This window comes from Aotus nancymaae, unplaced genomic scaffold, assembly GCF_030222135.1.
Source record: "Aotus nancymaae isolate 86718 unplaced genomic scaffold, 86718_ANA_hifiasm-v0.15.2.pri h1tg000039l, whole genome shotgun sequence".
Lineage (NCBI taxonomy): Eukaryota > Metazoa > Chordata > Mammalia > Primates > Aotidae > Aotus > Aotus nancymaae.
In genome coordinates, this window is record NW_026988453.1 from 13,451,153 (window position 1) to 13,473,180 (window position 22,028).

General features: G+C 41.4%; 1 protein-coding gene across 2 annotated transcripts in view; it reads left to right on the top strand.

Moving 5' to 3' along the window:
• HHAT (hedgehog acyltransferase) overlaps window positions 1–22,028 on the top strand; it is a 359,060-nt gene that overhangs the window by 51,883 nt on the left and 285,149 nt on the right. For both annotated transcript variants that reach the window (XM_064360344.1, XM_064360345.1), the window contains one exon: window positions 13,759–13,872. In XM_064360344.1, the coding sequence (XP_064216414.1) occupies window positions 13,759–13,872 (114 nt within the window). The remainder of the gene's footprint in view (window positions 1–13,758; window positions 13,873–22,028) is intronic.

The window sequence follows — 22,028 nt, forward strand, 5'->3', positions numbered from 1 at the left end:
AGCTTGGTTATTCCACCACAATTTTGCTCCCAGGTTTTATGAAAGCAAATCTCAGGTCAAATTCTATGTGGCATGTATACATTTATTAAATGTTTATTAGGCAAGCAGTGGAAACCAGTTTATACCAAACTGATCAGTGGAATTGATAAAATCCTTTAAGGAGCTTGCATCACCACCTTGCGTTGTGTTTTTTGCTAGGTAGATAGATAAAAAGAACATTATCTAGAGGGGGATGGCTTCAGAGCTCTCTTGTAGACAGGCAGCCAGAAATTCTCCAACCATGTGGCTGAATTTAGTATCTTAAAGTCCGTCACTAAGGGGGAGTCTCTCTAAATTGTCTAAGCCAGTCTGTGTCTCTAACCTTAATGTTGCTAATTAGCCAAGTCAGATATCACCAAGGAAAGTTACATTGACTTTTATCAGTATTCAGAGCTTTGAGATGGAAACAAGAGTTAACTGTGGCCTTAGAAGTCCTGTTATACAATGTCTAGTGGCAACAATGAAACACTTGAACCCGCATCACAGTGCCTTTTTCTTTTTCTAAGGTCTTTTTTTTATAAAACATGATCTGTCTTGCCTAAAGCAAGATTGAAAAAGTTGCTTTAAAAGCCGATTGCTCCTCCCCACAGAAATCTTTAGTAAAAGGCAAAAAGTTTAGATCTTCAATAAAATACTGGAGGAGAAAAAAAAAAAAAACCTAAAGAGAAACCAGGAAATGCTATGCGTTAACTCATCACTGCAATAACTGCAACTCCTAGTACACCGATGGTGCTTAGAGTTCTCACAAAAAGTTACTACTGCCTGTGGTTTGCACAAAAATTATTTAAATAATCTTCTAATAGTTAGAAATGTTGAGTCAAAAGAAATAGTCTTTTAAGCTTTAAAGAATTTACTATGTGCAGGATACCATGGGTATGCAAATGAGGTATTGAGTCATCACCGTGAGATTCCACACCTTGTTATTCACCGGGTGCCTTTGGCGCTACCACTAGGGGGCGAAGTAAAGGTCATGCTAGCTGGGTTCTAAATCCCATCTTGGGTTAAACCCTAGAAACGCTCATTTTAGCCATTTTTCTATAATGGGACTTTGAGTAGATTTGTTGCCTTTAACATCCTCTTATTTGAAACAATTACACATTTACAGGAAGTTGCGACAATAGTACGGAGAGGCCTCGTGTACCTCCACCCAGCTTCCCCAGTGCGGAATCGTTTTGGGGTTTTTTTTTTTACCCCTCCAACTTTTATTTTAGATTCCAGGGTACATGTGCAAGTTTATTACCTGGGTGTATTGTGTGATGCTGAGGTTAAGGGTAGCATGATCTTGTCACCCAGGTACTGAGCACAGTACCCAATTGTTTCTCAGCCCTTGCCAGCCCTCCATCCCACCCCCAGTAGTCCCTGGTGTCTGTCGTTACCAACAGGAGGACCTGATAGTTAGCTCCCCAGTAGGGAATCTTCTATAGTGAACTCTCAAACCCAGGAACTTGACGTTAGTACAACCCACAGACTTTAATCGGATTTCACCTGTTTTGCAGACGCTTATTTGTGTATGTGTATACAGTTAATACGCAGTTTTATCACGTGTAGATTCATGTAAACACCAATATGATAAAGATACAGAACCTCAAAGAGCTACTCTGTGCTGTCTCTTTTAGAGCCATACTCACCCTCCTCCTCCTCATCCCTAATCCCTGAAAACCACAATGCTTTTAATATATATATGTATACGCGTATGTGTGTATACACTAATTTAGGATTCTTCCATCTTATTGGTGAGAAGATATTTTTATCATTCTGCAATGACCCTTTTTGACCCTGGTGATTTTCTTTCTCTGAGCTCTACTTTAACTGCCATTGATAGAGTCACTCCCACTTTGTTTTGATTCATGCCTGTATGGCATATCCTTTTCCAGCCTTTAACTCTCCACTTCCCCACTTCATTATATTTAAAGTGAATTTCTTGTAGACAGTCGAGAGTTGGGTCATTTTTCTAGCAATCCATCCTGCCCAGCTCTGTCTTTTAATTGCTGTATTTAATTCGATTGGGGTTTATTCAGCTTCTTGAATCTGTAGGTTTATGCTTTTGCCAAATTTGGGGATTTTTTTTGCCGTTATTTCTTCAAACATATTTTTAGCCTCATATTTTTTCTTTCCTTCTGGAAAATTTAATGACACCAATGTCAGATCTTTTGTTCTTGTATCAAAGGTCTCTGAGGGTGTATTTTTTCAGTCAAGTCAAGATTTTCCTCTGTTGTTCAGATTGGGTGATTTTTGACATATCCTTAGGTTCAATAATTCTGTTTTTTTTTTTTTTAAAGAAGAATCTCAGTCTGTCATCCAGGTTGGAGTGCAGTGGCACAATCTTGGCTCACTGCAGTCTTTCCTCTTGGGTTCAAAGGATTCTCCTGCCTCAGCCTCACAAAAGCTGGGATTACAGGCATGTGCTACTATGCCCAGCTAATTATTTGTATTTTTACTAGATACGGGGTTTTGCCATGTGGGCCAGGCTGGTCTGGAACACCTGGCCTCAAGAGATCCGCCCACCTCAACCTCCCAAAGTTCTGGGATTACAGGTGTGAGCCACCATGCCCTGATCAATAATTCTTTCTAATGTAATCTAATTCTGCTAATAAGCCCACCTAGTAATTAATATTGTATTAATATAAATATTAATATTTATGTCAGTATTTACTTAATTTTATTTTGTTTGTTGTCATTCCTTAGGTCCCGAGGTCTCCAGCCAGTCTGTACTCTTTTCACCATTCAGAATCTCCTTGTGTTTGTTTTATATATTACAGCCAAGGTTTTTAGCTCTCATTGGTGGAGGGATAGGGATAAATGTGTATACTATATCTTGCCTGAAAGCAGAAGTCTCTATAAGTTTTAGGCATAATAAATAAGATGAATTATTTTATTAATACACAAATAGGTTTCTGAAGAAAGATGGCGCAAGCAGTGGGCAGTGGGGGAAGGATGGGGCAGTGTGCCCTGAGGATGTGGTGAGCCTTGGTCTCATTCTTGTCTCTCTCTGTTCCCAGTCTCCCAGGCCCCTCGGCTGCCTGTGATGGCTGGTGGGCTTAGGGGTGCTCTGGGTGGGAAGGTGTCTCCTGGACAGCTTGGACAGCTAATGGGCAAAAGGAACAGATGTAAAGATGTGTGGGAGAACCCTTTGACATAGCTCTGCTCGCCAGTTTCCCTGGTCTTTCAGGCAGAGTGTAAAGTAGAAAGGTGGTATTGGGATTATGGAGGGTTCCCTTCCTCTTGCCCTGGACAGACAGCAAAAATGTCCTTTTTCTCTCTTGAGATCACACTTTCTTTCTTAATTGGCCTTCTAACCTGGGGGACTCCCACATGTTGGGACTCCATGCTGAGTTCCAGTTTGCTAGTGTTTGCCCACTGCAGAGATGCTTGGTAGAAACCAGTTTTCTTGCATGTGTGAAGACTTCCTAAGCAGAAAGTCAATTCTCTGAGTGGGAGGATCATTTTAGGAGCTGGGGCCCCCAACAGGCTGGGGATCCTTTTTCCTTCTAAGTTACTGTGACTCACTTTGCTTTTTGACTCTCTGAGGAAGTGACACTAATGGTATGTATGATTTATTAGCGTAGTTTGAAGCCGAGGAGTCATGATTTTGTGTAATTTGTTCTCTAGTCATCTCATTCTATTACTTTTTTTTGTCATGATCTCCAACTTGCCACCTTTTTTCATCATTTATAGCTCTTTTTTCCTTATACCTTGTAGAAAATATAGTTAGTGTTTTTCCAATGTGAGAGGTGGGGGAAAATAACAGTTTTGTGCCTTCAGCTTCACCCTGAAATTTAATGTTTCTTTTTAAACATTTGATTCATTCTTTCCTAACTTTAGGAGGAAAGGTGGGAGAATATGGCATAGATAGAGCAGGGAGACAGAATCTATTCACATTAAACCAAATAGACTCTTCTTGCTCTGTTGCATAATCCAAATGACTTCTAAGAAATAGGTAGGTAGGTAGAGAGTTGTGACCAGAGGATGTCACCGAGTTTAGGTTGGCAGTTGGGCTGAAGATACGCAAAATACCTTACCCATGTTAATCAGGTCTTCTTGATTTAACTAAACCCTCTTAAGAGGCTTTCTCTTCTCTTCTTCCATAAAACACCTCCGCTTTGCCATTTTACCCTGGACCAATCTGCCTGGCTTGTGTGGCGAGGGGCAATGAAGAGGCTGGTAATGGTACATAGTAGAACAGGGCAGCCTGTGCCTGTGCTTGTAACATCGTCACCTGTGCAGAAGGGTGGAGAGGTTTGAGCAGGGGCTTTGTTATTTACAGGAAAAAGGTTTTATTAGTGGAAGCAAATTTTATCTTTAAGAAAGGATTGATTGGGAGAGAGTGTTGTCTCTGGAAATTGTAAGCAGTAAAATGGTTTAGTTGAAATTCTTTTAGAAATAGAAAAGCAGCTGTTGAAGGAAAAAGAAAACTCTTCCAATAATTGCTCAATGAATCATTAGCCTGAGCTCATTTGGAAAGCAGTGCCTCTTTTGTGCAGATTTCTTACAAAATTTGTCTCCTTTTGTGTTTCTTGTCTGGAGATTTATGGGCCATTAAGGTCAGTTTGCTGCCTTTGAATGTGCAGGGAAACATTTATGATTTCAAGAACATTATAAAGGTTTTCTCTGATCACGGCTTTTACTCAGTGTAATTACATATTACATATTGTCTCAAAGTAAACAATAAGCAAATAGTGCTATTTAGGAATAAGTACACAAAAATGTGTCATATTTCTGTAGTATTTTATTTTTACAACTTACTAGATAGGAGGATAAGGAAAATAGTAAATATATTCAGCTGTATACTGTTTTCTCTGAAGGAAAAACATATAATAAGGAAAAATATAAACTGGTTGGTAAGGTAGGTCATTTTCTGCTTTTTCTTTAAAAATTGATATACAATAGATGTATACATTTCTGGAGTACATGTGATACTTTGATACCTGTATACAACGTGTAATGATCAAATAAAGGTAATTGGGATATCCATTACCTGAAACATTTACCTTTTTTGGTATAGAGAACATTACATATCTTTTGGTTTTGAAATACATAATGCATTTGTGAACGCATTCTGACACAAACAGTCACTGCCTTTGTTACCTAGTTCTTGAGCGTTTATTGGGTTGACCTAGCTGGTGTTTTCATCCCTTTCACTTTCCTCCGTTGAATAGACTTATTTCAGAGTAGTGTTCTTCAAAGTGAATTATGTTCCTAATGCTTTTGTTATAAAGCTAGAGCTGGATTCCAATCAGAGGAAACATTTCTTCCATAATCTTTTCGTCAAGGTTCCATTGCAGACAACAGAATCTATTGCAGTGATTAAACAAAGAGAGTTATTGCAGGGATTTAAAGACGTTTCAGAGTAACGGAAAGGCCTGTAGGAGCAGGCGCTAAGTGAGCTACCAGGAACAGTTCTGAGAGCCCCGGTACGGAACAGCTGCTGTTGCATAGCTCCTGGCTTGAGAACCTAGGGTTCTGGGGCCGCATCTGACAGCTTCAGCGTCTCTGAACTGACTGGACCCTAGAAACTCCACCATGGCTGCTGCAGAACAGCTAAAGGGCCTCTGCCACGGTTGTCTTCAGAAGTCTCACAGCCCATTGTTCCTTTACTCTCAGAGTCATAGTGTTTGTATTTGTTCGTCAGCAGTTCAGCCGTTTTCAGAGCTGCTAGCTACAGGGAATTCTGGGATATGTAGTTTTCAGCCTTCTAGCCTATACCGTGCAGGAAGTCATGCTGGAGGGGATTAAATAGCCGTGGTTGTTAATCGGCAGTACCTGCCATACAAGCAGTTGTTTTCTTCTTAGGAGAAGGTTAAGATGGTTGCTTTCCCATAGCATTTTAGCTGTGGCAGCTTTCCTGAATGCTGAAGTCCCCTTTTGTTAACCACGGACTCGCTCCTTTTCAGTCCACAGTCTCTAGAACTTTCTTTTTTCCTTTTTTCTTGACTGGTTTTAGGATCTTGAACAGCTGAACTCTCTCATATTTTAACTACGGTGCTTCTAACTGTTTCAGGATATGCAGCTTGAAAACTCTTGGAGTTGTGTTTCTAGGCCGAGCAAGGTAAAATAGTTTGCTGTTTGTTCGTTTATTTGTATATTTACTTAACAAAGACGTACTTAATACATCCCTGGCTGTATTCCAGGTGTTTTCCATACTTTATGTATTTCTGTGAATATGAATTAGGTCCTCTTTGTCATAGTACTCTACTTTGGCCATTTCTTAAGAGTCAATAATTGATTTATCAGAGAGTGGTCTTGAGTTGGTCAAGATAATCTGCAGAGCAGATCATCCACTAGAACTATTCTCTTAGCTTCTATTTTCTCCCTGCCTGGAGTTATAAAGGCCTTCTAGGGCCGATACTGGGTCCCCTACTTTTGGTATCTCTTCCTCCCCTTTCCCAGCAGACAGTGCTTATACTGGGTTCTTAAAAATAGTTTGACTCATTGTATAATCATTCAAATTTTTTAAACTTTTATTGAGCTTCTAGTATATTCTGCTTATTGAGGGATACAATACTGAATATCTATGTAGACCCTTTCGTCACAGTCTAGTGGAGAGACAGCTCAGTAACCTGTAACTGAAGCATAGTGGGGGCTGGGTGCAGTGACTCACGACTGTAATCCCAGCACTTTGGGAGGCCGAAGCAGGTGGATCACTTGTGGTCAGGAGTTTGAGACCAGCCTGGCCAACATGATGAAACCCTGTCTCTACTAAATTAGCCAGGAGTGGGGGTACGTACCTGTAATTTCAGCTTCTTGGGAGGCTGAGGCAGGAGAATTACTTGAACCCAGGAGGTAGAGGTTGCAGTGAGCCAAAATTGCACCATTGCACTCCAGCCTGCGCAACAGAGCGAGACTCTGTCTCAAAACAAAACAAAACATCACAATACATCACAGTGGGGCTTGTCATGGTGGCTCACACTTGTAATCCCAGCACTTTGGGAGGCCAAGGCGAGTGGATCACTTGAGGTCAGTTTGAGACCAGCATGGCCAACATGGTGAAACCTCGTCTCTACTAAAAATAGAAAGATTAGCAGGGCATGGTGGCGGGCACCTGTGATCCCAGATGCTCAGAAAGCTGAGGCAGGAGAATCACTTGAACCCTGAAGGCAGAGGTTGCAGTGAGCTGAAATCATACCAGTGCACTCCAGCCTGGGCAACAGAGGAAGACTATTTTAAAAAATGAAAAGTAAAAAGCACAATGGGATAACTTGCTCTGATACAAGTAACCATAGTGGCGTATTGTGGGAGCATAGGCAAGGACACTGAGTCCAGGCTGAGTGGCTGGATTAGGAAAGGCTTCCTGGGAGAGGGCTTGACTGAGCTGAGACCTAGAAGGTAGGTTCTCATTGACATGATGCTTCACTGATGGATTTTCCAAATAGAGGGAGCAAAGTGTGGGAGGCCCAGCTGCATGAATGTGGTGCTGTGGGGTCAGAGGGGTCAATGCAGTTGTAATGTGGGATGGTGGGGGCAGTGAAGGTAAGGTAGGATGATGAGAGGATGGACAGGGAGACGGGGCCATTTTATGAAGAACGGCAGGAGTCTCACTGAGAAGTTTCTCTGGATTGCTAAGGGGAGCACATGAAGAATATTAAGTGGGGGAAATAACGTGATCAAGTGTGGTCTTAAAAATCTTACTTTGGTGCCGTGTGGGGGGCACGGAATGGAAGGAATAAGTCTGAATGGTAGAAGTGAGTAGAGAACAGTCTGCAGGATAAACAGGTCTGGTACATAGTACAGGGCGGAAAAAGATTCTGAAGTAACTCCAAGATTTTCCTGAATAACAAAGCCTAATTGATGTGCTGTGACTGAGTATAGGAACCATCGTGTACTAGATGCTCAATAAAACTTATTTGAAAGATTTCGATGATTATATAATGGGTCAAATAATTAAAAAAAAAATTTTGTCTTTGTTTTTTTGAGACAGTCTTGCTGTGTCACCCAGATTGTTGGAATGCAGTGGCATGATCTTGGTTCACTGCAACCTCTGCCTCCCAGGTTCAAGTGATTCTTGTTTCAGCCTCACTAGTAGCTGGGATTGTAAATGTGCGCCAGCACTCCCAGCTAATTTTTGTATTTTTAGTAGAGACAGGGTTTCACCATTTGGCCAGGCTGGTTTCAAGCTCATGGCCTCAAACTGTCCACCCACCTCAGCTTTCCAAAGTGTTGGGATTACAGGCGTGAGCCAGTGCACCTGGCCTCAAATCATTTTTAAGCCTCATCCATGGCCTTTCTTAGACCCTGCTTCATTTGTAGATGTAAACTTCTTGAGCTGATAGCAAGCCACCTACACATGTCATCCATAGAAATAATAAAACGGTGCTCTTGACCCATCTCACTAGGAGATCAACAGTGGAACTATTCAGCAGCTCATGGACTAATTACCAAAAAAAAAAGGAAAAGGACTCCAAAAACAGTGGGACTAGGGATCTGGCTTGAAGAACTAGTGGACTGAACTAACCGATGTGGCGACAGGGTGAATTTCTCTCATTCACTCAGGGCATCTCGGCGAGCGCCTTGGCACGTGTTTTGGTACTTTACATTTTAGTCTATTGACCAGGCCTTCCTAGCTACATGTTTGTGTTGTTTTCAGCTGGAGAATAGGCTTCACTTTTCTGGGGAATGCAAGGGAAAGCACAGAACCAGAATCTTGGCTATCCCCTGAGTTAACAGCACAGTACTTCAGCTAAGAGGCTGAGGGGGAGAGTTGTGATCTGGCGAGGTTTAAGGTGATGAGAATTCAAGGCTAGAAGGAGGAAAGATTTACCCAGTGGTGAGTTGCTAGGGCAAGTCCTCATCTGCCAGGAATTTTTTCTTGTAACTTTCTTCCCTAGTGACAGGGGTGTGAGAAGGGGGGACTGGGTGACAAGTACTTTCTTAGTATTTCTTTCCTTTAGCCTGGAAAATAACTGTTTTTTCCCATTTTCTGAAAGGAATCTCAGACATTGTGCTAGTTGGGCCCTTCATTTTACACATAAGAAAATCAAGTCCAGATAGTGAAGTGACTTTTCCAAGTTTAAACAGGGGCAGAAATGTGAAAAGAACTAGGTGGCCTAATGGTTTCGCTGCCTTCCTGCTCCCTGGCATTTTAAAGACTTACTGAATGTTGGGTGTCTAGGGGACAGATTTGATTCAAGTCGAAGTTCTTGCTCTAAGAGCACTCACCATTTTTTCCTCCAGAGAGAAAATACATGAATAAAAGTGAGACGATAAATCTGCCATAATAAAAGTTCTGGAATTGAGATGTGGATAGCAGAGAAAGGAGTGCAATGAGGTCCACCTGGGAAGTGGGGATGGGGAAGCTTCCCTTCTGAGCTGACATTTGAATTGTACCATTTGCTGAGTATTTTGTGCATGTTACTGAAGGGTTACGGGGTGTCAATGAGGTGCACTCTAGGTTGGAGATTATCTAGTCAGATAGTGTTGTGGGGCGAAGGGGTGGGAAGGGCGGAGAGTCCAGGTACAGGGACGAGCACTAGTAGAACGTCTCAGAAAAGGGTTTCCTCTTCGGCATCAGACAGGCCTAGATTGGAAACCCAGCTCTGCTCCTTACTAGGTTTGGACAAATAATCTGCTTTCTATGAACTTCAGTTAACCCATTGGTAACATGGAGTTAAAAAACAAAACTACTCAGGAGAGAAGATAAAAGGAAAAAAGAAAATGAGCTTCAGGCCGGGTGTGGTGGCTCACGCCTGTAATCCCAGCACTTTGGGAGGCCGAGGTGGGTGGATCACTTGAGGTCATGAGTTCAAGACCAGCCTGGCCAACATGGTAAAACCCTGTCTCTACTAAAGTTAAAAATATTAGCTAGGTGTGATGGTATATACCTGTACTCCCAGCTACTTGAAAGGGTGCGGCATGAGAATCACTTGAGCCTTGGAGGCGGAGGTTGCGGTGAGCCAAGGTTGCTGCACTCCAGCCTGGGCAAGAGCAAGACTGTCTCAGAAACAACAACAACGGAAAACAAGCTTCAAGTCATTGACAAAAGCATTAAAAAACCCAGACCTTCTTTATTTCAGCTGCATGACATTCTGGAAAAGTAACATATGGAGACAGTGAAAAGATCATGGTTTGCCAGGGATCGAGGGGGGCAGGGGCAGGGCGGGAGGGATGAAGAGAGAGCGCAGAGGACTTTTAGGGCAAGGAAGGTTTTCCGTATGATATGATAACAGTGGGTATGTGTCATTGTACATTTGTCCAAACCATCAAGAGGAACCCTAATGTAAACTGTGGACTTTGGGTGACGATGAATCGATACAGGTTCACCAATTGGAACAAATACACTGCTGTGGTTGGGGATGCTGACGGAGAGGGGTTGAGGGGTCTGTGGGAACTCCGTGTACATTGTGTTTAATTCTGAACTGTTCTAAAAGACAAGGTCTATTAAACAAATGAACTACTTTAAAGATTGTTATGAGGTCGTAATTAGAAAACACACACTCGAATGTTCTTCCGTGATTGTGTGGGAGGAAAGGACAGGTCAGTCAGTTTCACCGACGTACGAAGTTGGGTTGCAGCACTGTTACTCCTGTCACTTTGCAGTGGGTTTTTAATGTGTCTTCACTGTGGAGTGTGGTGGCCTTGGTGCTGGGGGTCTTCCCATTTAGACTTTGAGCTCCTCATGGTACCTGGAGTAGAAGTCCACTGTGGGTAGGGAAAGAGGCGGTTACACACACTAGGCCCGGACTCTGCTTTGTTAAGAAAGGAAAAACAGTGTTTTGCCAGGAAGTTAGTTACTATTTAAGAAACCCAGAACGACTGTGTTTCTCGGAGTCCTTAGTATCGCCTGGTAGCAGAGCGCAAGCCTGGCATAAACAACGGCGTTTGTTAACGTGTTCAGTGAATTCTGACGTCTGGGTGCTCAGAGTTTTGAACGCTGAACAGGAGGATGACTGCTCTGTTGGTGGGTGTTAGGAAGCAGCGTCGAGCATGCGCCCTTCCTGCCTGGGAACGGTATGGAATGGGTTGAGCTGTTAAGGATTCTGTGAGTTTGTGAACATTCCGCTGTAGGAAGGCATAATCAGTCATGTAGATCTTGCTACTCAAAATGTGGTCCCCAGGCTGGTAGCATTGCATCACTTGGAAGCTTGTTAGAAATGCAGAATCCCGGGCCACACCCTAGATTGACTGCATCAGATTCTGCATTTTAGCAAGATGCACAGGAGGCTAGTGTCCACCTTGAAGTCTGAGAAGCACTGGGGCAGGAGGTTGGATGCGGGAGACTTCTCCTTGCAGTGCAGCATCCCGGCTTCCACGAAGAAGCCTCCCTAGTTCTGCCTGGCTGGGATTTATCCCCAGTTTGTATCTGACCCCATTCGAGTACCAAAGAAGAGGTTCCTAACTGACTAATAACCATGGAGTCAAGAAGGAAAATGGGGGAAGGAACAGAACATGATGTTCCTGATTTCAGGCTTTAATGTTTGCCTTCAAATGTGTGATTGAGCTCAGAGTCTATAAAGCTTTTGCTTTGAGAAGCAGAGTCAATATTTTTCTTATTCAAATCATTAAACATCATCTTGATCTATTCATTGGCCCAACTTTTCTGTTTGATTATTTCCCTTAGGTAACTGTTTTAAATGGTGAAGGATAGACGTGAGAGAGACATTTTTATTTCCTTTAAATGAATGTTTTCTGCAAGAATTAGTGGTGAAAGGGCATGTGTAATTTTTGTTGATGGGATTTCACCAGCACAGAGTTTTCGTGAGTCCTGGATTTTCTGGTGGAACAGAAAGTCATATATGTTATGTTATATTAGATCCTTTTTTCCTTCTAAAAAATGAAACTTGTAGAAGTTTTGAGGTATAGATAAGCTTGGGGTCATGAATTCTAAATGTAATTCTAAGTGTTCAAAAATGTTATATTTAAAAAGCTCAAATTTTTTTTTGAGTTTGTATTAAAAAAATACAAACTCTTGGCTTTCAGTGTCTTTTTAGCTGTTATATCACCTATTGTAAAAGTGATATTTTACCAGCATGGCCTCATCACTTGACCTTTGAACTTGTTTACCTTTATTCAGTTAATTGACTGTCGGCTAATTTGGAAATTTTGAGATGGGGAAACAAGCCCCGGATCAGGGATCAGGAGGCAGGTTAAAGGTTTGCGTTCTCTGCTCTGCTGCCTGGCCGTGTGTCGGGCACATCCCAGGCCCTGGTGTTGTCATCTCTAAATGGAAGCAATTCAACTAGATACGTGATTTCCAGCAGGGGACGGGGCTCTATGAGCATGCCATGTATCAGGATCTGGGGTGTGGGGGCATGTGTAATTTGAGAATGCGCAGTATTGTATTTCCTTATTTGGGGAAGCGGGAAAACTATATATACATTTTAAGTGAGTGGCACCAAGTAAAGCATAATACAGTCTTGGCTGGTGGCTTACACGGGATGGGAAGCACATGGGGCTAGCGGGTACTACTGTTGAATGAGTACTGTGTGCTGTTATCAACTTTTAATATACATATGCTCTGTTTAAGCCTCAAAAATCCCTATCAGGTAAGTACTATTGTTGTATGAACAAACAGCAAGGTTAAGCACCATGTTCAAGGTCATCGCAGCCCGTGTGTGAGTAGCTCTGGGCTCCGGATCCAAAACCAGCCTCCAGCCTTAGCTGCCTTGCACTCGTAGTCTGTTGTGAATCAAGATCAATTGTATGTGTATCTTACTGTTTCTAATGGTATGACATTACCCCACAATCTTAGGTACACCAAAAAAAAAAAAATCACACTTTTCTTCAAATCCAATTGAGATAGGCTCCAAGTTCCACTTGCAGAGATTGGTGAGGGGTTCAACATCAGTGGTCCTTGCAGGATTCCTTTTCCAGGCAAACATTTTGGTTAGAAAATTCTGAGACCTCAAATCCCCCTCCATCCTGGTGGTACTGAGATGTTCATTGGCCAAGCCTGCATTGCCCGTTTCAGGGTGACCGATGACAGTGTGCATCTGTTGATGCTCCTCGTGGCCTCTGTGGTCTTCTCTGGGGCTCCCGAGACCATGGCTTCCAGGTGCTGGTTCCTAAGCATCCACATGTCCACTCTTGTCAGAAGTTTCTATCTACTCCTGCCGGGGGCTTCATAGACGTGGAGCCTGGTACCGATGCAGACACAGAACGCTACGTGGACACAGAGCTTCTTGGGGGAAAGGGAAGTGTACCTTTCATTCCTTTATTATAAATTCATATGAAATTAACTTCTCTGACAAATTATTCTGTCTGTAAATGGCAACAAGACTTAACATGACTGACTTTAAGTCATTTTATTAGTGTGCAATTTAGATTTCTCTTCTTAGTGGAAACATCTAGTTGTCTAAACTGGGATAGCCTCAGTTCATTACTTGTACTATCGATGTGACCTTGTGTAAATGAGTTGAGCTCCTTAAGTCTCTGTTTCTTTTTTTTGCAAAATGGAAATAATATTAGTATCTATGCTGTAGAGGGTCCTGGGATATCAGCTATGACAAAGACACTGAGTTGTAGAAAGTCCAAAGTGCATTTGGGGAATGTCATTGATTGTTGGGTTGGTGCAAAAGTAATTGCAATTTTGGCCATTACTAACAGGGAGCTGGAGGGGGGTGTACAGGTGGGTGGGGGAAAGGCAAAATTACAAGCTCTGTAAATCCCATTATACAGAGCTTGGATTCACACTGGCCTTCTTTCTGGTGTGTTAGTAACTGGAGTTTGTGTTCTGACTCAGACGTACACTGAAATCTTTCTGATAAACTTCTATTTTGACCTATTTAGGATGCGACTGATTTTGAGTGGAGCTTCTGGATGGAATGGGGGAAGCAGTGGCTGGTGTGGCTTCTCCTTGGCCACATGGTTGTGTCTCAAATAGCCACACTGCTGGCAAGAAAGGTACGATTATGTGTGTTGTCACCTTTTAAATGTCTTTTTCCTTTGCCTCTTGGAAAGAAGGAGTCCTGAGCTAGAAATCAGAAGACATGGGTATTAGCATTGGGAGCCTGGAAACATGATAGGTTCTTAATGATCAATATAACATTTGAGATACAAGTTCATACGTTCATATACTGCACTTTCTCTAACTTATTTTTCAGACATTGAATATAAAATTTAGAGTAAAACTAACCACAGGGCGTGGTAGTCTTTAAGATCATTCCTAATCAGATGATCACAAAGTTGCCTGTGGTTGAGAATCCAGATGACTTCACTTTCAAATTCAGAAGAAAGTACCCATCTACTTACGAAGTGGGAATAATTTTACTGTCAAGTAGTTTATGCTGCTGTAGCTGTTTTAGATGGGAAGTCCAGTCGCATTTTGCTCTTGCCTTGGCCTGGCTTGGAGAATGAGAGATTCTTCAAAGTGGTTATTTGAAACGTACTTTTATATGAGGTGGGATTGAGACCCTCTTCACAGGTCTAGCTACCAAGGGATTGGATATACTGCCAGGAGGATCTTTTTGTCACCTGGGGTCCAGGGTGTTGCCCAGAAGCCTCTGATAAGTGCTTCTTGCCTGCTGTAGATTCATAATGGAGGAAAGACGTCTGTACTTGGAAATTTACTGAGTAAAAATAAGATACAACCAAAACCTGACTTGGAAGTCAACCTAGGAAAACTGTTTTGATTCTCAGAGGTTCTCAGAGGTGATAAAACTGAAGTAGAAGAGAAACAGAAACCTCTGGAGAGAGAGACCAGGAAGTGAGACGCAGAAACAGGGTATCCTGTGGTTAGAGACGTGCACCTAACCTGGGCCATTTTCTGACTCTTCCCTGAAAATTGGTGCTTTCTGGGCTTGCTTCTCATCCTGGAAGATAGGAAATCCCAACAGCATAATATCTTCCTCTTAAATATGATACTGATTTTTTTTTTTGTAGCCACTCAAGTGGCTGCTGAACTGGCAAAATCTAAAATACTAGATTATGTCAGATCTAAATATATTTTAAAATTTCATATAACTTTATGAGCAGATCTAATAATAAATAATACTTTTTTTATGTTTGTAAACTAGTAATGAATATATCTACCTCAGCCCTCACTAATGGTTCTTTTCTTCCATAAATTTCTGTTATTTTTTCCTAAGAATTCAAAAGTTCTGGAAATTTAACATTTTGATTTCTAACAAAGTTTCCCATCCATGTGTAAATGACTTATTACCATATATCTCAGTTTTCCTATATGTAAAGTGAATAGCTTAATACCTGTTTTTTCTTTACCTCTGTGAGGGGAAGATGAAATGCTGTGAGGATCGTCCTGAGTCGATTGTGTAGTGGAAGAGTGCTAGACTTTGTGTTACTCATGTTTGGTCCTCGGTTTTGCACTGATCATCTTTCTAACCTGAGCAAAGCTTTTTACTACTGAATCTTAATTTATCATGGTCTTAGTGCATTTTCGTTGCTTATAACAGAATATATAAAAAGGAGTAATTTTATAAAGAAAATGAATTTACTTAGTAATTTATGAAGAAAAGGAATTTATACGGTTTCGGAGGCCGGGAAGTCCGAGGTTGAGGGGCCACATCAGGTGAGGGCCTTCTCGTGGGTGTCTCTGCAGTCCCGAGGCGGTGCAGGACATCACATGGTAAGCACGATAGCTCGGGTCTCTTTGTCTCTTCTTATAACGCCAGCAGTCCCACTGCCGTGATAATGTATTAAGTCATGGTATGGTTTGGCTTCATGTCCACACCCAAATCTCACGTCAAACTGCAATCCCCACGTCTTGGAGGAGGGGCTTGGTGAGAGGTGACTGAATCATGGGGCAGACTTCCTCCTTCCTGTTCTCATGATGCAGTTTTTATGAGATATGGTCGTTTGAAGGTGTAGCGCTGCCCGCTTTGCTCACTCTGTCTTCTGCTCTGCCATGGTAAGATGTGCTTGCCCCTCCTTTGCCTTCCACCATGATTGTAAGTTTCCTGAGGCCTTCCAGTTATGCTTCCTGTTAAGTCTGTGGAAGTGTGAGTTAATTAAACCTCTTTTCTTCCTAAATTACCCAGTCTCAGGTAATTCTTTATAGCAATGTGTAAACAGACTAATACAACCTATGAATGAATTAATCCATTAATGAGGGCACAGCCCTCATAATCCAATCACGTCTTAAAGGCTGTATCTCACAATATGGCCACATTGGGGATTAAATTTCAGCACGAATTTTAGAGGGGACAAATATTCAAACCATAACAGTTATCCTTAGTAAAATAGGATTGATAAGATAGTATTAGTTTTTTTCTCCCTTTAAAATATAATAAGCTTCATTTGTTAGACAGTTCATCCTTAAAAGTAAAGATGAAACATGGAAAAGTGGGACAAAGAGAAAGCACAAAAGAAATGGTTGAAGTAAGTTTAAATATGTCAGTCATTACAGTCAACATAAGTGGATTCTCAATGGATTCTCAGACTAGATGAAAAAAAGAGAAATAAAGGAAAACCAAAACCAAAACCTAGTTCAGAGAGGCTCTTCTGAGCTCGATATCCTTAAAACAGAAGGACACGTAATTTGAAAGTAAAAGGTATGAAAAGATATTCCAGGCAAATATGAAACCCCCTCTCCTTCTGACAAACTACTGGTGCAGTTTTATTAATAGTGGCAGAGAGCATTACTAATGACAAAGAGGGCTGTTGTTTCATAATAAAGAGTTAAGTTTTCTGGGTCCAGGCTTGCACATGGAGGCCTGACACAATCCAGTGGTCTTTATGAAGCGGGTAGAAATAACCCCTTGGGGAGTTATAATTCAAGGTTGGCATTATTCATGAACTTTTTCATGGAAGAATAAGGACATGGAAGTGCAAGACACTTAATGAAAATAACCTTCTATTTTTGAATGTGAATGCTAAATGTTGCAAAATAAAGTAACCTCCGTGGATTTAAAATTTGGAATAATTGGGGAGATGATCCAAGATGGCTGAATAGGAACAGCTCTGGAGTACAGGTCCCAGAGAGAATGCAGAGGCCACCGCAGGTGATTCACAGGCAAGCAGGGTCTGGAGTGGACCTCCAGCAATCCTACAGCAGAGGGGCCTGACTGTTAGAAGAAAAACTAAAAAACAGAAGGAAATAACTTAATCATCAACAGAAAGGATGTCCACTCAGAGACCCCATCCGAAAGTCACCAACTACAAAGACCAAAGGTAGATAAATCCAAAAAGATGGGAAGAAACCAGTGCAAAAAGGATGAAAACACCCAAAACCAGAATGCCTCTCCTCCTCCAAGGGATCAAAACTCCTCATCAGCAAGGGAACAAGGCTGGATGGAGAATGAGTCTGATGAATTGACAGAAACAGGCTTCAGAAAGTGGGTAATAACAAAGTTCTCTAAGCTAAAAGAACATGTTCTAACCCAATGCAAAGAAACTAAGAACCTTGAAAAAAGGTTTGACAAAATGTTAACAAGAATAAACAGCTTAGAGAAGAATATAAATGAATTGATGGAGATGAAAAACACAACATGAGAACTTTGAAAATCATATACAAGTTTCAATAGCTGAATCAACCAAGCAGAAGAAGGGATATCAGAGATTGAAGATCAACTCAGTGAAATAAAATGAGAAGACAAGATTAGAGAAAAAAGTAAAAAGAAATGAACAAAGCCTCCAAGAAATAAGGGATTATGTGAAAAGACCTAATTTACATTTGATAGGTGTACCTGAATGTGACAGAGAGAATGAATCCAAGCTAAAAAACACTCTTCAGGATATTATTCAGGAGAACTTCCCCAACCTAGCAAGCTAGGACACCATTCAAGTCCAGGAAATACAGAGAACACCACAAAGATATTCCTCAAGAAGAGCAACCCCAAGGCACATAATCATCAGATTCACCAGGGTTGAAATGAAGGAAAAAATGCTAAGGGCAGCTAGAGAAAAAGGTTGGGTTACCCACACAGGGAAGCCTATCAGACTCACAGCAGATCTCTCAGCAGAAACCCTACAAGCCAGAAGAGAGTGGGGGCCAATATTCAACATCCTTAAAGAAAAGAACTTTCAACCTAGAATTTCATATCCAGCCAAACTAAGCTTCATAACTGAAGGAGAAATAAAAATCCTTTTCGAACAAGCAATTGCTGAGAGATTTCGTCACCACTAGGCCTGCCTAACAAGAGCTCCTGAAAGCAGCACTAAACATAGAAAGGAACAACCAGTACCAGCCACTCCAAAATGTACCAAACGGTAAAGACCATTGACACAATGAAGAAACTGCGTCAAATAGTGGGCTAAACCACTAGCTAGCATCAAAATGGCAGGATCAAATTCACATATAACAACATTAACCTTAAATGTAAATGGGCTAAATGCCCCAATCAAAAGACACAGACTGGGAAATTGGATAAAAAGTCAAAACCCATCGGTGTGCTGTATTCAGGAAACCCATCTTACGTGTAAGGAGGCACATAGACTCAAAGGGATGGAGGAAGATTTATCAAGCAAATGGAGAGCAAAAAAAAAGCAGGAGTTGCAATCCTAGTCTCTGATAAAGTAGACTTTAAACCAACAAAAATCAAAAGAGACAAAGAAGGGCATTACATAATGGTAAAAGGATCAATGCAACAAGAAGAACTAACGATCCTAAATATGTACGCACCCAATACAGGAGCATCCAGATACATAAAGGAAGTTCTTAACGACCTACAAAGAGACTTAGACTCCCACACAATAATAGTGGGAGACTTTAACACTCCACTGTCAATATTAGACAGATCAATGAGACAGAAAATTAACAAGGATATCCGGGACTTGAACTCAGATCTGGACCAAGCAAACCTAATAAAATTTACAGAACTCTCCACCCCAAATCCACAGAATATACATTCTTCTCAGCACCACATCACACCTACTCTAAAATTACATAATTGGAAGTAAATCATTCCTCAGCAAATGCAAAAGAATGGAAATCATAACAAACAGTCTCTCAGACCACGGTACAATCAAATTAGAACTCAGGATTAAGAAACTCACTCAGAATCGCACAACTTCATGGAAACTGAACAACTGGCTCTTGAATGTTGACTGGATAAACAATGAAATGAAGGCAGAAATAAAGATGTTCTTCGAAACCAACAAGAACAAAGACACAATGTACCAAAATCTCTGGGACACATTTAAAGTAGTATCTAGAGGAAAATTTATAGTCATAAATGCCCACATGAGAAGCAAGGAAAGATCTAAAATTGACACCATATTATCGAAATTGAAAGAGCTAGAGGAGCAAGATCAAAAAAACTCAAATGCTAGCAGAAGACAAGAAATAACTAAGATCAGAGCAGAACTGAAGGAGATAGAGACACAAAAAACCCTTCAAAAAATTAATAAATCCAGGAGCTGTTTGAAAAGATCAATAAAATAGACCACTATTAAAATCACCAAATCAAACGGAGGAAACTGCAAGGAGCAAACATAAATACACGTATTAGTATGAGACTGTTATTTCCAAGGGTGCTTTAGCCTCATTTCCCAGCAGATTGCCTTAGTGTGTGAGCCCCTCACGGTATTCCTCCTTATCAGCGCTCTCTGCTGGGCTCCATGGGAGCTTGAAAATGAAACATAAAGTAGGTCTCTCCGCTGCGGAGGTTTACCCAACGGCCAGGTGTTAACTAGTTCCACATGGCTGGGGAGGCCGCAGAGTCATGGCAGGAGGTGAAAGGCACTTCTTACACGGCAGCGGCAAGAGAAAATGAGCTTTAGGGAGAGATTTTAGCATAACTTCATCAATAGTTGATATATCATGTAGGAAAAAAACCCCAATAAGAAACAATACAAGTGATAAGCCTGATATAAAGAGCACAGGACATACAGAATCTATATTTAAATAAAAGTTGTTAAATTCAACAGCTGGAGAATCCACATTCTTTTGAAGAACACACAGACTATTTATACAAACTGACTACATAGTGGACCATAAAATAATTTTCAACAAATATCAAAGGATGTGTTCTCTATAGGGTAACTTCTTTAATCCCAGTGAAATTAAGTTGAAAATCAATAAAAACAGTATCTACTTTTGCCAAACTAGAAAGTATACTTACCTCATAATAATTTTCAAGATGAATTAAGGAGTTAAAATGAACATTAAAAGTATTAAACTTTTAGAAAATATGACGTAGGAGAATATTGATGTTGGCACAGAGAAAGACTTTTTATACAAGACACAAAGTGCAAATTATAGAGGAAAACACTGATAACTTTAACTACATTAAAATTAAAAACTTTTTATCCAATGACAATAGAAAAGTGGACAGGCAAGTCACTAGTGGAAAAGTAATTTGCAAACTGACAAAGGATTGGCAAATGGAATAAAGAAATAAATTTCATAAAAACAAAATAGAAGAATGGTACGAGATATGAAGAGGAATTTGTAGAAGAGGAAACATAAATGACCAATAACAGTGAAAAAAGGTTTAATTTCATTAGTAATCAAACAAATGCATCTTAAAACTACAATGAGATATCATTTTATGCTTTCTAGTTTGGCAAGAACAAAACAAAAATCCCCTGATGATACCTGTGTTAGCTGCCTGAACTCATACAGAGAGGGTGTTGAATACGTGTTGGTATAACTACTTAGTAACGCGTTACACAGTAAAGCCAAAAAGGCGCCTACCCTACAGCCACCAGCGCTATGTGATTTTTTCCTTTTCCTTTACAGACAGGGTCTCACTGTGTTGCCCAGGCTGGAGTGCAGTGGTGCAATCATGGCTCACTGTAACCTCAAACTCCTGGGCTCAAGCAATCCTCCTGCCTCGGCTCCTGAGTAGCTTGGACTACAGGCCATGACACCACACCTGGCTAATTTAAAAAACTTTTTGTAGAGACGAGATCTCTGTGAGATCTCGCTATGTTGCCCAGATGGGTCTTGAACTCCTGGCCTCAAGTGATCCTCCCATTTCAGTCTCCCACAGTGTTGGGATTACAGGCATGAGCTCCTGCACCTGGCCAGATATTTAATATATTTTTAACCAATCACATGGAAGAATGAAGTCATGGGCAGAAGGGAAGGTGGAGTTGCCCTGGGGACACTGCGTGTTTCATCTGTCCTCCGCACGTCTCTGGGCCACACACATCAGGACCCGGGTGGTCTCCTCTGATGGGTCTCCTTTGCCTCCCACCCTTGTCCTTGTCCCTCCTTGTTTGCTTCCTGTAGATCAGTGTTTCCTAAATTTTTTTCACTATTGTCCCTGAGGCACCTTTCTAGATAATTTTTTAGGGAAAAAATTATGTACTATACATATGTCTGTGCTTTATGCATAAGGAGTAAGGTCTTCTTGCACCCCAAAACCAGCAAGTAACCTAAAACTTATGCAAAATATAGTACTAATCTTCTACAAATGTTAAATTATTTAAAGAAACAGTAGAGATGGGGTCTTGCTGTGTGGCCCAGGCTGGTCTGAAGCTCTTGGCTTCGAGTGATCCTCCCACCTCTGCTTTAAAAAGTGCTGGGATTACTTACAGGCGTGAGCCACCATGCTCAGTCATCACTAATTTTCATTTCATTTCATTCTATCCTTAGGCCTAGCCTACAAAATCTGCCCCACCCCACCTCATTTGGAGGAGATACAACCCTTGTTGAGCATGCATGATTGAGATTAATAACCTGTTCCTGATTGGATGCCCTTCCCTCTTTCCCATCCTCCTCCACAGTCAGAACTTCCTGTTTTGCCCCGACACTGTCAAGCTCTGTTAGGATATAGATGTCCCTTCATTTAATTTGCTTGTACCTCGGAGTCCTTGCTCCTCCTCTCGTGGGAGGCAGTATTTGGTGTGGTTAAGAGAATGGGGTGACTCCCTGCATTGCCACTCTCAAGCTGTGTAACCTCAAGCAACTTGCGGAACATCTCTGTTTCCATAGTTGTGCAGGAGGGATGGCACTGCTGGCTTTGTGGAGTGGTGGAGAGGGTCCGATGAGCAAATGTTTTTCAAGGTTATGCTTGCACATGAGGACAGCCCATTGGATGGCATCTGCTGCTGTCATCTGCTGGCATTGGTTCCTGGGAGCAGTTTATGGTGTTCAAGAATGGAGGCGACCGTCTTGAGATTCCCAAATCCTCCAGGGCAAAGGTCATGGTCTG